The sequence below is a fragment of the Strigops habroptila genome, chromosome 6 (assembly GCF_004027225.2).
Source record: "Strigops habroptila isolate Jane chromosome 6, bStrHab1.2.pri, whole genome shotgun sequence".
In the NCBI taxonomy this organism is placed as follows: domain Eukaryota; kingdom Metazoa; phylum Chordata; class Aves; order Psittaciformes; family Psittacidae; genus Strigops; species Strigops habroptila.
Genome location: NC_044282.2, coordinates 64,499,892 through 64,517,019, shown reverse-complemented (window position 1 = coordinate 64,517,019; position 17,128 = coordinate 64,499,892). Strand labels below are relative to the sequence as shown.

Sequence of the window (17,128 nt, the reverse complement as noted above, 5' to 3'; positions counted from 1 at the left end):
TTGATTGCGAGGCCTGCGCCTGCCTGCCCACTCTCCCTGCCGGTGCGAAGCGGTGGTGGTGGTGTTCAGTTCTGGCATCAGTTTATCGCCCAGGGAGGGTTCGAGCCCCAGGTATTTAATCAGCATTAGTTACACACAGCAGCCAGTAAAACAAATGGAGGTCCTTAAAACCCAAGAAAACCAATGGCATGTAGGATATTTAACTCTATTTCACAGCTGCCCCAAAGAATGTAGAAAAAGCAGCTAAAATGTGTGTGACTGTTAATTTATTAACCCATTTGCCACATCAGGCAGATACATTTGCTTTTTTCCTTTTTAAATGTGGAGGGTGAAGGCAGGAGTTGAAGAACACAACTCGGGCACTGGAAGGGGTGCACCAGCAGCAAGTTTGCTGATGATAGAGAAGCAGGAGGAGTGGGTGAGGATTGTGCTGCCATCCAGAAGGATACTTACGCTGAAAGCTTCCCAGCTGCCATTTTACTGCACTAGACCACGATTCTGATTTCATAAGGGTCAGGAAACATTCAGCACTTTACTCTTGCGGAACACACATTCTTCTGTGGCAGGAAGAAGCGTTATTTATGTGATAGAGTTGTCATAAAAATCACAGAATGGTTTGGGGTGGGACCTTAAAGATCATTCAATACTAACCCCACTGCCGTGGACAGGGACAGCTTCTACTAGAACAGGTTGCTCAAGGCCCCATCCAGCCTGGCCTTGAACACTGCCAGGGATGGGGCATAAATAATATGTTATTTATATTTCCATGACACAGATATATAAATAGCATGTTCCCATGACATAAAGATGCCATTAACACCTACACCAGCACGCACTGTCACTGGGTAACACTTAAATCATGGATTTCTCATATATAAAGTTTAATGAAAGACATAAACAAAAGCCAATTGCCATTTTACAAATTAAATAGGGCAATAAGGATATTTTCTTATATCAGACTTACATTTCAAATAAAAATCTCATCTACAAAGACCAATAACTACAGAGCAGCCAAACAGAAATCAGGTCAGTTTCAATAAGGCAGTGCTTCCAAACAGCTCCGAAACTGTTGAGTTTCATGTTGAAACTCAACAACTCTGTTGTCTCAACATGAAGCTTCCCAACTTTTTGGCCGTATTTCCATAGTTTAAATTCCTCTAATGAACTACAGTGCTAAAAATACAACTCAGATCTTCTAATGAAAGATTTCTGGTTTTAAGGTGGTGGCTCCAATGTTTCTTACAGAATTAAGATCTGTGATGGTACTGCAATCATGTCAATACAAAATACATTTCCCACTCCTCAAGGATGGTGAAGTACACGGTGGTCTCACATCCTTTAGCAGACGTCTAGGATGTGTCAAGTAGCAACACTAGATGTCAGTTTGTCCTACAACAGCTCGAAGCTGGCCTCTGGGCACCCTTAGTTTCTGAAAGGGGATCTCACACCTCAGTAAGCAACAGCGCCTCCACTGCTGTGCTAGGCTGCAGTTCAGTGTGCTTTGCTGCTGCAGGGCCATGAGTCCATTGCAGGTGCAACACTTATGTCTCAAAGAAGTCTAGCACAGCGGCTCTTTTCACATAGTCTGAAGCTGATAAACTCTTGAGCCTTTTTTCAAAAGATAACCCTGATCATTTAGGGATCCAATAAAGCTTTCAAAATCGGATACCTGGGAAAAGAAAGACAAAAATATATCTCAAACTGGAAGAATGACATTTTATCTGATGTAAACCAACAAAGTTTAAGAGAGTTCAGTGAAATAAAGTGAAACTAACCTAAGAATAGGTTAGTTTCCTCAGCAATCTGCTGACCTACTAGGAGGTGGCACAGTCAGTTGCACCCTTTTGCGCTTTACTTACACGCTGGTTTTACTATGGTGTTACACAGAACAAGAGTTCTCCACTTTATGACATGCAGAAAGTATGCAGAGTTACAGATGTCTGAGTTCTGAAACACAAGTATCTGTCAATGAACAGTCCGATTTCTACAACTCTCATTGATTTCCAAGCACTTGTTACAGGTGTAGGACTTTGAATGGGAAAAATATACTCTATATATGAAGGGAAGATTGGAATTAATTGAATTAGCTTTAAGTAACTAAAAGCTGCTGAATGAATGGTCCTGTGGGAAGGGAGCTGGTAGCAATACATTCTGTCAGACAGGATTCACACCAAATCCAGTCTTGTGTACAGCCAACATCTGAAAAAGTTTGGAAATGAAGCAATCTTGCCCCAGCAGGCCAAAGCAGGCTAACCAGGGAACAAGAAGAACGACGCTATTGCCCATAATTAATTTCTCTTTATGGAACTTACTATCACTACTTTTCACTCATTACACCTGAAATCCAGTTTTAAGTTTTAAATTAATATTTGAAGCTTTTTCATAGAATCACAGCCTGGTTTGGGTTGGAAGGGACCTTAAAGCTCATCCAGTTCCAACCCCCTGCCACAGGCAGGGACACCTTCCACTAGAGCAGGTTGCTCCAAGCCCCTGTGTCCAACCTGGCCTTGAGCACTGCCAGGGATGGGGCAGTCACAGCTGCTCTGGGCACCCTGTGCCAGCACCTCAGCACCCTCACAGGGAAGAATTTCTTCCTAATGTCTAATCTAAATCTCCCCTTTCAGTTTACCCTCTCTTCAGTTTTTTTATTCTGAAACAAGAAGTAGAATTAGCTATCAATATTTTTGTTTGGAAGAAGTCCCCCACCCATGTACAGAATGCAAATTACAGGATAAAACACGTTTGTGGCCGTTTGTCCTACATGATGTTCTATTAAGTTACAGCATTAGGGTGCCTGAAGCAGGAATGAAAACCCCAGAGGTCAAACAGAAACATCACTGCACTGCTGAAATAGAACACAGACACCACAAGAGTCTAAATTTGGAAACAGAAATAGGTGTGTTCCCTGGGGAGCCAGAGGAAGTAGATGACACTGAAACCAAAATTGCCTTTCACAAACAAAGCAGAATCTTGTTAAGGACCAGAAGTAGAACCAGCCCTTACTAGTGCAAGGAGCCATCACTGTCAAACAGCTAGTAACATTAGTGAGGCTAACAAAGGCAATTCGGGAAGATTGTTCAGCCTACAAGCAGCAAACATTGCTCATTTCTGTTCATTGCAGAGGCACAACAGATGTGCCTTTTCTGCTTTCTGTTTTGCAATAAATCATTTTGACTGATCTTGCAGTTTATTGCAGGAGAAATGCTCCATTTCCCAACTTACCCGTATCTGCAGCTCTTTCGCAATCTGCCGAAGCTGTTGCAAGTCAAAGAGGTTGTTGTAAGTTCTCTCTGCAATACTGTTAAGGGCAGAAATAAGTCTTTTTGCTTGTGACCGGTTGCTCATCCCAGACCCGTGCTGTGAACGCTCAAAGTCCAGTTTTCCAAACTCATCAGAGTAGGTTCCCAGCATGCTAAAAATATATTTAACACAAGATCAACAGGAGGGTAAAGCAAGAGTGCATCAGTTTGCTTCCTGATATGTAACCACTTGAGGAAGCTTTCAGAAGCCGCATAGGAAACCATCCCCTGGTAAGAAAGTCACTATCTAGGGAACTTAGACTAAGCATCTGTCCAAATCACTTTTAAAGTTAAATTGTTCAACTGCAACAACAGGGAGTAATTACACAAGAGAAAACCTTTGGCAGTACCTCTTGTCTAATTTACTGTGCACAGATCTACATAACCACTATGATGATACAACTCAAAGGCCTAAGCAATCATAGTCAACTTAGGGTTTTTAAAGAGCTAACAAATCTGAATATTGGCATTAAGGGCCTAAATTTGATACAGTAATTTCTTCACTGTGTTTGTGTATCTGTATTTAAAAAAAAGGTTGAATGACTAGCACTGGGATTCTTTATTTTTAAAGCAGTGTGTATTACCTGTATTTCATTATTTCTATTACATCCTCAGCATCTTCCTTGGTAGATTTCTCTCTTAACTCCAGCCTTGATCGTGCCTTAAAACAAAACAAAAACACCCCACAAAGGTATATTTAAGATATATTATAGCCAATGTGAAAAAAGGCTACAATCACTCCATAACAAGCAGAAATTTCAGGAGCAGAGATGGAACCTAAGTCTACACGATTTAGAGGAAGATTTCTCTATTTTTTCAATAGCATTTCCATGTCATCCCCTGTGTGCTCACATTATTAGGCTGTAGCTTGGAGTTTATTTGCAGCAGTTTCAGTTCAAGATGGGCAGCAGATTGTTCCTGCCTGCACTTACTTTTTCTTCTTTTGGGAGAATGTGATAGCTTGTCTTTCATAGAACGGTTTGGGTTGGAATGCACCTTTAAAGGCCATCCAGTGACACTTCCCTGCCACAGGCAGGGACACCTTCCACTAGAGCAGGTTGCTCCAAGCCCTGTCCATCCTGGCCTTGAGCACTGCCAGGGATGGGGCAGCCACAGCTGCTCTGGGCAACCTGTGCCAGGGCCTCACCACCCTCACAGGGAAGAATTTACACCCCATCAAGGGTGTTTTACTTTATAAGAGGCTTTAAGCAACAGCAGCTCTTAAGCATTTGCAAGTCTCTTGCATTCTTACTTTTTTGTTAACACAACAAAAAAAGCACAGCAGTGAATAAGCTGTCAAAAACTATAGGGTATCAGTAGCAGTTTTGGAATAATCTCTTTGCTTTCAATCCCTTCAGTCTTACAGCTTGCATTTACCTCTGTAAGTCGTATCAGTGACTCCAGCTGCCTTGTGGTGATTGGGGTGCTGTCTGCTCCGTGGTTCTGTTTCCGGAGTTCAAGGTAGAATTCCTGGAGGACCTGAGCAGCTTCTGGAGATAAATTTGGGTGAACGTACTGCCGAGCATATCCAATGTACTTCCTCAGCAGCTGATGTGGAATGGCATCAAAGTTTTCTCCTGGTAAGATCTAACCCAGTTACAAAGAGCTTAGATTTCTGTCTGTCAGAACCCTATAGAATACAATTTTTAACATAAAATCTTCCTCCTCTATCCTTTATCTGGTGAAATCTTCACTGGGAGGGTTTTAGTGCTTCATATATGAACTGTGTACTTTAAAAGTCCATACACTAGGCTTAGACATGGAATTAAACACATTTGGCCATCTCAGAAAAAGCAGCTAAAGCTTCTTGTTTGCAATAAGTGCCAAATAAAAGAGAAAATCCAATTTCACGCTTGTTATAACATACAGCTCCACAGATAAAACCATCACTGCTGATATCCCGTTCCCAAAAGTGCATGGGTTTAGCTGCCAAAGGGGATATTTCTCCCAAGACTTGGCATTTGACAACATCAGCCCTCAAAAAGATCACCTAAGTTCAACAAGAAATATGCTTCCTCTCCTATAATCCCCAAATCTGTCATGAGTTGCAGATGCCCAAGGATTTGTTTACGCACTGCTTTATTCGGATTCAGTACTTCAGAGCACATCATGTTATATCAAATTATTGTATCCAGTCTAGTTCTGTAGCTTTTTACTGAAATCTAACACAGCAAATTTGCTTTAGAGCATCACACACAAATTGTCTTCTCGCTACCACAACTGAACCCAGCTTGGCTAATAAATTCTTTTCTGTGTGGAGATGAAGATGGCTTAGGCACATCTTTAGCAGCTCCAGCAGGGTGGGTAACATTAGCTACAACAATTATTAGAAACTGGTGGCTGGAGCCTTAAATGTTGCTTTAATGCAGCAAATTATCATGAGAAGAATGAGAGTGGGAGACTGAGGGCATCCAGCAAGTCAGGCTTGCCTGTGTCTCAGCACCAAGAACATCACAGGAAGGTGCACAGCAACAGTCACAGGACAAGTCCTACCTTTAGTCTTTCCAGCAGCGGTCGATCTGAAGTGGCTTCGAGAATAGAGCGATCCCGCGTGTTGGTGCGAGTCACAACAGCACTGCTGCACACCGCCTGCTTTCCAGCGCGGATTGCCATCACGTGCTCGGACAGCAAGTGATCGTGGTCTTCATTTGGGGTGTCCAGCAAAATGAAAACTAGATCAAATCTCGACAGCAAAGCACTCCCCATTCTAGAGCAGAGACAAGAAAACCACAGTGCTTATAAAGAAGCAACTCTGCTCCACTTCGAGGACACTTAAAGTCTTGTCCCGTTATTCAGAATGAAGTAGAACAGCATTTTCTCTCTCAAAAGCCATGAAAATTAATTATTACAATAAGTTTTGTGTTCAAGCTCCAGGAAACTAAAAGCAGTTATATACAAGCTACAAGACTATTATAAGCATCTGCTCCTGATGGTGAACTATATAAACAGCATTTCAGAAAGCGCTCACTTTAAGTTCTCAGACACAGTTTTGGCTTTGTTATAATGTCCTCCAACTGGGTTTGCTGCAGCAACAATAGATGTCCGAGCTGGCAGACTGCAAACGATGCCAGCTTTGGCAAGGCTGATGCTTTGCTGTTCCATGGCTTCCAACAAAGCCTGATGCTGGTTTCCCATCTTATCAAATTCATCTATTCCACAAATTCCTGGAAGTAGTTAACAACAGGACAAAGGCTTATTACAGAATGCATTAACTGATGGATGAGCGTATGTTACAATCCAATGCTACATCAGAAGTCCAACCTAGAGTCTTGGGGACTGCAGGAGACATCAGACCAAGTATCTGTGTCAGCAAGGGTTATTTTCATTTCATGGTGCTGCAGCTGAACCATTGTGCAGTTGGCCTGGCTTGTGGAAACTGTCTTGAACACACATTAAGATGACAAAGCAAGCTTTTTAAAACTATAAATAGATGACATCTTGTAAGCAGCTATTTTTCAAACCCAGTAAGAGTCCAACAGCTGCCATTAAGTCAGAGATTTCTCAAGAAGGAAATCCTAGTTCTTTGCCACAGTAAGTAAGGCTGGTTTGTGAACTGCAGAACTCCAGTTTCATATACATCCTAAGCCCTAAGAAAGCAGGAACCATCTCCAGAGAAGTCACTGGAGAGGCTCAGAACTTCTCAAGGTGTGGAAAGCCAGTATCATACTTCAAATTTACATTTTTAGTCCACAGTTATGCAAGCACTGTAGTTAATCTTAGACTCCAGCAGCACATACACCCACCCCCCACATGCAGTCATATAAAACCTGTAGCATTACATGTATTACCTTGATCTCCAAGCACTAAAGCACCAGCTTCTAAGGCAAAATCTCCAGAAGCGCCATCTCTAGACAGTGTAACAGTCAGGCCAGAGCAGGTGGAAGTGTTACCACAGACATACACACCTCGAGGAGCAACATTGCACACTGCCTAGAAGAGAAATAAGTACTTTTTCCCCCTCTCCCAAGATGAAGAATTTCATAAACCTTATTCTAGAGAAACAATTCAAAGTAAACATAAATCTGTTTCTTTCTCCTTAACATGGCTCAACAGTAAAGTTGTATGTCTTTTGGGGTTGCAAGGCATTACTTCTGTGAAACAGTAGGAATAACTTTGATCACAATACTTGCAGCACAGCTGTATCTACTGTATTATCAGAACTGCTAGGACCTGGGCACAGCACTTGCTATCTGTCACAGAACTGCAGATACATGGTTTCTGTATCTTCAGACCCCAAGGTCTATTCAGACTAATATCTTGTCCTAGTGTCCAACATGCTGCTTCAGAGGAAGCATGCATAGTTCTCCCCACAACTAGGGAATAAAGGACAGTGCTAGTCTTTTCTATGTCCCTAGCATCCAGAAAGCAGCCTGCAATTTGAAATATGAGCCAGAAAAGCGAAGCACAGTAAGCTTGAACACAGACGCACTACAGTTAAATTTGCCCAGAATACAGTTCTAACTGGATTCTCCCAGTAACTCTCTAGTTTCTGGTGCCTGTTTTATTTAAAAGATAACACTCAATGTGTTTTGTTCAGTACCAGATACGTGACGGGCACCAAGTATTACATGAAAATACCCAAGCACCCAACCAAACAAAAGGCTCTGGGTCTTACACAGCTTTGCTTTTCTCCTTAGAACTTTTTTTGTTCCTGTCACAGTGGTGACAGAGGAGCTGAGGAACAGATTAGTAGCTTTTCTTGAGTGGCATTCAGCTGTTTAGTAATAATGTGCAAAAACAAATAATCTGCTGTATGCCAGAGAGTCCCAATTCAATGGAAAAAATACCTGAAAAATTTGTTTGCCAAATGCTTGCATACAAATCCATCATTTTCAGTTATTGCAAGTTGTATCCTAACATAACATGTCCACAGTAGAAAGACTCTGACTTTTTAAATGAGGTATGCAGTGCTGCAGGATCCAGGTGAAATCTGTCCCTCTGGCACTTTGCAGTAACCATGGGAAAAGACACGGAGCTTTAAAACCATTTGGTTTATGGTGAAAAAAAAAATAAAAATAAAAATCTATTACTGACAGATTTTATCACAGCCATGCAGAAATGTGCACCAAAATTCAAACCCAGTCACAGCAGCAGGTGTCTCTCCTAAAAAGCCAAGATCTATGCTAGCAACACAGCAGGTAAGAGAATGGAGGTAAGGTAAGAGAATAGAAGTAAACCTCACAGAAGGTGAATGACACGATATTTAAAAGTTCATTAGTTCCAAGAGCGTACTTTCTTCATTTAGCTGGTCCATTGTCAAATAAAGTTAGGAGGGAGTAAAACTCACCAGGGAAAAGGGTTGGTGAAAAAACCAAACAACTCCAACTATATAAGGGCAGGACAGCAAGCCTGCACTTGAAAAGCCACAGGCTTGACCAAGTATACCTGCTTTGGTAAGCGTTTTAACAGGCCTGACCCCTTTGGCAAGGCTCCTTGGAAGGAGAGGACAGCAGTGGACCCCTCTGGGTTCTGTCTTATGTTTGAGGCGTCCTACATTAAAAGGCACCTCTAGCCAGACTCAAGCAAGCCTTTGGTCTTGGCACAGCTATCCTAACATGGTTACAAGGAGTCAAGATATCAAGGACTTAGAGAAAAGTACAATCACAATAGAAATAAATCAAGACTTACTTGCAACATTTGACTTTTTCCTAATCCTGGATCTCCAACGACTAGAACATGTGGATCTCCTCGCACTGGGATTCTGTTCTTGTCATCTACAAACTTCTGACATCCTCCAAATAATGCCAGGGCCAAACCTGCCTTTACAATCTGTAGTGGTACATACCAACACTACTAAGTAGTTGATCATGGTTACCAATACTGACAGCTCCCTGGTATTGGCCATAAAAACACTTCCCTTCTGGATGGCTGAACTCAAGGGTATAAGGCTGCCACCTCCTTGTCACTGAAAGTGACTGAGTCACAGTCATCTGCAAGTACCTTCCCTGCTCCTTCCCTCCACCCCAGATAAGCTTTATAAATCATGGAATGGTTTGGGTTAGAAGGGACCTTAAAGATCATTCAGTATTAACTTCCCTGCCATGGGCAGGGACATCTTCCACTAGACCAGGTTGCTCCAAGCCCTGTCCAACCTGGCCTTGAACACTGCCAGGGATGGGGCAGCCACAGCTTTTCTGGGCACCCTCTGCCAGTGCCTCAGCACCCTCACAGGGAAGAATTTTTTCCTAATGTCTAATCTATATCTCCCCCACACCAGCTTCAAGCCATTCTCCCTCCTTTAGGAGTTCACTGCGGCATAAACATTTCAAACTGAAGTTGCAAGCAGAGCTATTAAATTACTTACCTCATGGCCATAGATTGCAGGACAAAGAGAGCTGAAAAACAAAGAAAACTGTAACCTAAGGGAAATATAAATCTTGTGGAAAGAGTACTTCTCTGTCTGAACTGAGGGTCTTTCACACCCGCTGCTCAATTATTGCACCTCTTTCCTCTGCTGTAGAAAAGCAGAGTGAAGAACAAAGCAGTACTCATTAGTTGAATACATTCAGTAAGGAGAAAAATTAATTCATTGCTTTTTTTACCCATAGATTTCTGTCTCAGGGTTGAACTAAAACACTCCTAAGTTCCCTGTATCCTCAAATCCCCCTCAAAGTTATAACATCCCAACTGCAACGCTTTCACTTCCTCCCAAGCTCCTTGCCCACTGAAGTTTTTTAAATCTCTGTGGTGCCTGTTGCACAAGCCTTATATGTTTCATAGCTTTAAGATTAGCTGTCATGTTTGTCTGAAGGTGGTCATGCTGATTCAGAAATCTAATCCTAGACCTAGTGTAGGTCTGACACAACTTACTTCACGATGAGCCTGAACAGGTTTTCCTCAGCTTGAATTTCTTGAACAGCATAGAGGTCTTTAAGTGAAAACTCCATGAACGATCTCTGAAAAGTCTCATCATCAAAACTCTTTGTTTTTTGTCCTTTACTGTTGCTGACGGAATTGGCCTCAATGTACAACAAGAACATACACTTGTCATTCTTACTTTTCGAAGCTCCTGTTAGAAAAATTGAGAAAGGATGAAGGAATATTTTTTCTATCATTAAGTACCAATGTTATTTGCATAGGGTAATTCAGAAATATTAAGTTCAGCCATGTGCAAAATGTTTGTATTTAAGGAATTGAACATCTGCGTTTTCAAAAAATGATGAAAAGTAAGTTTCTGGTTACATTTGTTCTTCAAGTTCCCTCTATTCAGGTACACAATAAAATATTCTGCTGGATTAGGAGGGTGTATGTATAAAGAAAAAATTCTCTCCCAGAATAAATTAAGTTTTCCAAGAATTTCAAATTATTGCATTATTTTAGTCAAAGAAATGTTGAATACAAAATATTCCCACTCAATATTTAGAGGGGGAAAAAATCCATAGTGCAGAATAATTAAACATGTAGCTTAATAATTACTTATTTTCTATATCCCCCAATGATTACTTAGCAGGGAATGTGGTCTCACAGTAAATCAGTACTGTGTTTCTCTGCAATATATTCTATTACAGCTGTGTGCAATGTAACTCCTCACTTTGGGGAAAAAAAGAAGAAAGAAAAAGAAGTTGTAAGATTTCTCCAGGGAGCACTGAACTAAGAAAGGGAATACTCCTTCACAATAGAGTGACAGCTTTCCTGTCGTTCAAAGGAGACTTTAAAGGGAAAAGGTTAAGCAAACAATGACTCTCGGTGAGACTTCAGGAAATAAGGATATCCCTGCTGTGTTGGTGTTCCAGAGAAGGCTTTCCTACCAACTGACACACTAAAACATCATATGTCAGACTGGTACTTAAGATTCAGGTCAATAGTTGTGTCTAGACCAGTTGTTCACAACCAGTGGGTTGTGAACCCCAACATGTCACTGATGGAGGTCTGTAGCCATTAGAGACAGTGCTCCTCTTGGGCAGCACTGTGTCTGGCTTTTTTGAAACAACTCCTTCTTATAAAACTCTGACAACTTCTGAAGAAACACACACTTAACACATCTACAGTTTTGATGCTCACATTAAGGGGAATGGCTGTTGTTGTTCTTGCGTTATCACTAGAAAAAACACTGCCCTAGGACAAAGATGTTCTCAGGTGATGTGTTTTACCTTCCTCAGTGCTTGACACCTTTACTATCCCTGTAACAGTGACCACATCTCCTGGGACACAGCTATCCACAAGATCTTGAACCAGTTCACATTCGATAGTGCGAGGGATTCGCCCTGCTTCTTGCTGATCATCTGCCATGAGCTCCTGCACCCTGCAAAACATGAGGTGAGTGCACAATCCATGCATAACATTTTCAATTCAATTACAGCACACAAGATCTGCAGCTGTATGCTTCCAACCAATCCAGAAGGGAGACAGCAGGAATGCCCTGAAAAACTCCAGAAAAAGCAGTGCCGAATTTGGAGGAACAGACGTTTTCAGTTCAGAATTCAATAAATGGGTGTACATTATGCATAAAACCCAGAAAGACAATAACTGTAAACTCCAGAAATAATACAAATTCAGATTTTCTAGCACTGAGGAGCAGAAATAAGTACAGTATGCGAAATAAGATGGACCTCACATACAAAAATTGAGGCGTCAGAGACGATAGTCCTGATGAATGATTAATTGGCATTTTAACCCTAGGAAAGCCCAGAATATCCCTCAGACTGTAACAAGAACAGTAGCTCACTCTATGTATAATTGTAAAAGGCAAGCAACTAACAAGCTCTTTAAAAGGTTCCAGTTTTGGCTCTGCACTGAAAGCTCTGATAGTTTTCCTTGAAGCTCATTGAGAACCTTTTCTTAAGACGCTGTGATAAACAGCACCCTCTAGAGCTGCTGACAAGAATGTCAGCACTGGTTTTTAAATAAAATCTTCGAATTACTTTTATTACAGCACGTTAATAAATTAAAACCGTTTAGATGTCATTTGACACAATAAGACTTTTGATACAGAGCACATGAAGTTATAGAATCTGAATCTGAAGTGGGAAAAAGTCAGCAGAGTCCTGTTTTTTTCCAAGCCTTGTCCATCCCTTTACCTTAGTAAGGAACCACACATCAAACTCTTCTAAATGTATATTATAGGGCAACAGTAGGATAGCTAATAGCACATAGTAAGATGGAAGCAATGAAAACCAGATCCTTCCTATACTTTAACGTTGTTAATTTGTATAGAAACAGTGACTTGTTCCCCTACAGCAAAAGGGGCAAAAAAATTTTAGGCATGCCTACTTGCTGGTTAGACATAGAAAGTAGATGAATGGGCAGGCACAGCACTATTTCCTTCTACTGAGTGTACCTTAAGGACACAACATCACTTCAACCTAAGATTTCTAGCCCTCAAATTTACTTCCAGTTCATTCAAGTCAACTGGGACAGCTGACCAATGTAATTTAATAGGGTTTTTCTAGCTGACTTACAAAAGGGAATCATTAGATAATAGATGCAATTAGAAATGATCAAGAAAAGCTGCAAAGAGCACAAACTGGACATTTCCCAAGGAACTCAGTCATGGTAGGAGGAATTTCCAAGAAGCTATTATATCGGGTAAGTTTAATATACAAAGCATATTAGTGCTCAGATAAAACCACTGCTTTGTAATACAAATTTTGAAAAGTGCTTGCCCCAAAAGAGTGAGATTGTTAAAATTATGCCATGTAACATGGAATGAGCCATCCTGTCCCTCTTTGACTACCCTGTTGCATTACATCTTTGAGCAGAAGTGAAGACATGCTTACTTAACAGACTGCCAGTCCACTGTAGTGGTTAAAGGAGAGCTTCTGTCAGCTGTGAAGGATCGGCCCCGGCACTCAGGAATAAGGCACTGTAACAATAGTCATTCTAGTTCATGCTCAAATGCTTTTTTAAACATCATAATTTTAAAGTGCCTAATTTGATTAAAACATATAGATATAAAAAAAGAGGGAAAGCAAAGCAATTGTGATTCATAGACATCATTTCAGGAAAACAGCTAGTTAAATTAGGGCTACAAATTAGCACATACATAATTAATGAAGAGATATCAGCCACAGACACCTGAACTCAGAGTTGTTAGAGCAGATATAGCTGAATTTTATGATCCCCTGGGTGAACTGGTTTGAGTTTTTGGGTGCTGGGGGGAGAAGGGAGATGGTAGGTGGTGGGTTTTGTGGGTTTATTGTTTGTTTGCTTGTTTGGTTTTGTTTTGTATTTTTAATACTTGCAGAGGTTCCAGGGGAGAAAATTTTTTCACTTGAGCACAACAAGGAGAGAGGGCACTGTCCTATGTCTAATAACTTTTTAAATCCAGATAAAAACCAGAGAAATTAAAATGTTCTAAACAAAACCCACAAAAGACCCCAATCTAAGCATAATAAACCACCGCAGTGTGGTGGAAGAGGTTTTTTAAACATAACTGGTGAAATGGAAATGTGAAGATATTTCAATTCAATACTTGTTTTCAAATAACAGAAGTATGCAGTAATACAAAGTTGCATGGTAAATTTAATTTTTTTTTAATATGTCAGTTGTTTAACCTAGCTTTAAAGATTAGATTTTATTTTTAATACCAGTGATGCTGCTTTTTGTCAAATCAGTACAGATAAAAGCATGAAGTTAAATGGTTTTAACTTACCTTAGTTGGAAGAGTATACTTTCCATCAGGTAGAGGAACACTCTGAACATCTCCACATGCACCACATACAAAAGCCAGCTTAGTGCACAGAGGCTTAATGTTACTGACACGCACAACAGTGCCACGCAAGGCAATGTATTTCCCATAGCAGTTGGCTCGAACGTTTTTCAGCTGAGTTAGTGGATCATAGTTGTACACCCTACACAGAAGTTAAGCAGTAACATTTTCAAAGCTTACCATTTTTAAATACAGAAACAAACAAACCCAACAAAAAACCCCAAACCCTACTAAACCCAAACAAAAAAAATCCTACATCCAATTGTTAGCAGTAATCCAGAGGAATGAGTAGAAATCATTTGGCTGTGGACTCATGGCATAGTCTTTCATTCTTGTTCTAGAAAGCAGCGTAACACTTGATATTCCCCAGGTGTATATGCCTCAATATCTTTTTCACTGTTTCACTTTTTCGTTCACAAGGACAGTTTAGCCTTTGTCATGGGGAACCAAAAAGCAAAGCGTAGACTGTTCTTCTGGAAATAGCTTCACAGAGTCAAGTCTCTCAATCAAATAAATACATAAGCTTTATTACCATGCATAGACACTGACAACCATTGGACAAGCAGCAAATAGATCTTGCTGGAAAAAAAACCCAAATACTCAACACCCATTACCGAGCATGAATGAGAGGCACGTTTATTATAGGTTCTCCTTCAAGTGGTAATCCTTCCTGCACCTGCAGCTCTGCAGCATGCCTTTCAAGGTCCTTTGTTAGCACCTAGACAGAACAGAAAGGCAGGCACAAATGCAGTGTGCCATGCAACATGGAGTCAATTTGCTGTTAGGTTTGATTCCATTCTTTTATAACCAGATCCCCCTACTGCAGTCTGAAGAGCTCTCTGCTGTCCACACCCCTCACTAAACAGTTTTTCTGCTTCTGAGGAGTTTTAAGCTTTATTTTAAATGGAACTAAAACTAACATATTTGTTGTGTTTTTGTTTTTAACTAAAATAATGTATACAATAATCTTTAATGCTATACTCAATGTATGGATTTTTGTGTGACGTAAACCACAAACATCTGAGAACTTGTCTGTCAACAAGCAGTGAAATGCTACTTAAAGAGACATCAGAGACAGGAATTCTTGAACCTGCTCACCATTCACCCACCAGCCATGGTTTTGCTACATGAAGTTGGACACTGCACAGATAATTCACAGTGTATTTAAAAAACCCCAAAACAAAACAGGAGTTAGAACTCCCAATAGGGAGTAAGTGTTGGAACTACATTTAATTTTAATCAACTGCTTTGACAATGAATAAGCAAAAAAAAACCCACCAAGACAAATGGGTTTTTGAAGAACATGATTCTGTGGGCTGTACAGAAATGGTGGAGAGATGGAAAAGTTTCGGTTTTAAATAAAGAGTAATTTCCAATGAGAGAGAAAAAAGAGATTTGAGGTTTATAACATAATTGCCTCCAAGTCCCAGTGATTTATTTTTCATTGTGAGGATTATGCCTCTATGTATTAGAACATCTTATTTACCTGGTGAATTGCCAGACCCATACATTGCAGTATCTTCTGAGGCATGTCCCTTAACTCAGTAGATATATTTGGTATTGATTTAGTCAATTCTTTGTCTTGTATCAGTTCTTTATAGTCCACAAGAATACTTCCTTTTCTTTCTATTTCATCCTGTGAAACATTAAGGTATAAAATACACTTAAAATTTTAAATATAACACATACAAATCACATCATAAATATTTCATATCTATGATGGGAATTATTTTTGATGGAGAAAACACAAGATTTGTAACGTTATTGTATCAACACCAGGCTGTTGGGGTAGGATATGTTTTGTTTTGTTTTTACCTTGTCATAAAGCTCAATGCGTTGCATGAAAAACTTTTCAAAGGCTTGAGTCTTCTGGACAAAAGGGGACTTGTCAGCATAAGCTAATTAGAAACACGCTGTGTTAGTAATGGACAGAAATATTTACTTCCCATTTCACAAAATACATAAACAGACTTTTTCTCTTCCATTCTTTTTCTGCATTCCAAAACAGAAAGATTATAGATCTTTACATTATCACAGTTATGTCTATCATAAGACCTGACAGAAAAAAACCCAGAACTTTGTCTAGGACAACATAGGACAAGCACATAGGATCAGGTGAAGTACAGCAGAGGTATGTAAGTTCCAGTCTTTGATAGCTGCAGGTTTTACGTGGCTAATTGACCAGGTTTAAGAAAGATTGTATTTTACACTATATTCAGGACTCCTTTCCACAGCTTGGAGCCCACAGAGATTACAGTATGCCATGAGATTGAAATCTCTGTTGTATTCACGTTTTTATACAATAAATACGAACTTCAGTTGCTTTTTATTGAACTTATCCCCTCTACTTACAACCAATTCTGTACAAAATGGAACAAAATACTTCTTAAAACAAGTTTGGTCTAAAAATACCTTCAGAGAAATAAAGTTTCCAGCCCTTGTAGGGAATAAATTGGTCCAACGTTGATTGAACTAGTCGACATTTTACTGGGGGGGAGAAAGAAAAAAAGATAAAAGTGGGTATTAAAACAATGTGGATATTAAAACTTTGCAAGTTTCATTCTCAGTGATTCTTTTGACCATGGGGAAGCAAACAGCTTTAATTGCCTAGGGCAGTAGGTCAAAAGCAAAGCATTATGGCTTTAGGGAACAGGTAGAAGCACAGGAGCTGGCTCACCAGGCTCAGGCACTCTTCTCCACTCTCCCTTGTGTCCTCTGCCTCGCCATCCGCCTCGCCATCCTCCTCGCCACCCCTGAAAGCCTCTTCCCCGGACACATCCCCTGCCTCTGAGGTCCCTGCTCATCTGACTCGGCTTGGGGATGCGCCAGCAAACTGAGCCGAGAGAAACAGAAGTGTTACCAGAAGAAATTCAACCTAAATTAGAGTCAATTGCCGGGGCCGGGGGGGGGATGTTCACCTGCTTTGCTACGAATGAAGGCCCTGAGGGATCACGGTGGCCCTGCAGAAGATCCGGCCGACCTCTCCCTACCACAGGGCCCGGGGAGGCAAAGAGGAGCCCCGCTGAGCGGCCTCGGCGCTGAGGGGAGGAAACAACAGCGCCGAGCGCCCCCGAGAAGACAGGGAAGCCTCCGCCCCCTCAAAACTCTGTTTTGGCGCCCATACACCCCTTCCGACGCTGCAGCCAATCCGGAGGGAGCATATAGCGTCGCCATGGAGTAG

The 17,128-nt window shown here is 40.8% G+C and overlaps 1 protein-coding gene across 3 annotated transcripts; it reads right to left on the bottom strand.

The window, feature by feature from the left end:
* Window positions 1-217: 217 nt before the first annotated feature.
* MCM8 (minichromosome maintenance 8 homologous recombination repair factor) lies at window positions 218-17,037 on the bottom strand. Of its 3 annotated transcripts, XM_030490784.1 has the most exons (19): window positions 16,866-17,037; window positions 16,625-16,780; window positions 16,360-16,434; window positions 15,763-15,845; window positions 15,434-15,583; window positions 14,562-14,665; window positions 13,891-14,089; window positions 13,016-13,101; window positions 11,390-11,541; window positions 10,110-10,308; window positions 9,604-9,634; window positions 8,928-9,068; window positions 7,088-7,229; window positions 6,268-6,463; window positions 5,793-6,006; window positions 4,677-4,886; window positions 3,884-3,960; window positions 3,223-3,412; window positions 218-1,669 (listed from the first exon to the last, which is right to left on the bottom strand). In XM_030490784.1, the coding sequence occupies exons 2-19, from the start codon at window positions 16,749-16,751 to the stop codon at window positions 1,577-1,579; spliced, it is 2,469 nt and encodes an 822-aa protein (XP_030346644.1). In that variant the 5' UTR covers window positions 16,752-16,780; window positions 16,866-17,037; the 3' UTR covers window positions 218-1,576. The 3 variants fall into 3 exon arrangements, with proteins under 3 accessions (XP_030346644.1, XP_030346645.1, XP_030346646.1); XM_030490786.1 differs by lacking the exons at window positions 218-1,669; window positions 3,223-3,412 and having other exon boundaries at window positions 4,677-4,789; XM_030490785.1 differs by lacking the exons at window positions 16,360-16,434; window positions 16,625-16,780; window positions 16,866-17,037 and having other exon boundaries at window positions 14,204-14,665; window positions 15,763-15,824.
* Window positions 17,038-17,128: the final 91 nt, after the last annotated feature.

Bases quoted from the DNA above. Each gene is read 5' to 3' on its own strand.
- MCM8 (XM_030490784.1), bottom strand. From the start codon at position 16,751: ATGAGCAGGGACCTCAGAGGCAGGGGATGTGTCCGGGGAAGAGGCTTT. The intron at 6,007-6,267 runs GTGAGCGCTTTC...TCTCTGCTCTAG, and splicing joins ACTGTGTCTGAGAACTTAAA to AATGGGGAGTGCTTTGCTGT. The intron at 4,887-5,792 runs GTAGGACTTGTC...TAACTGGGTTAG, and splicing joins CGCTGCTGGAAAGACTAAAG to ATCTTACCAGGAGAAAACTT.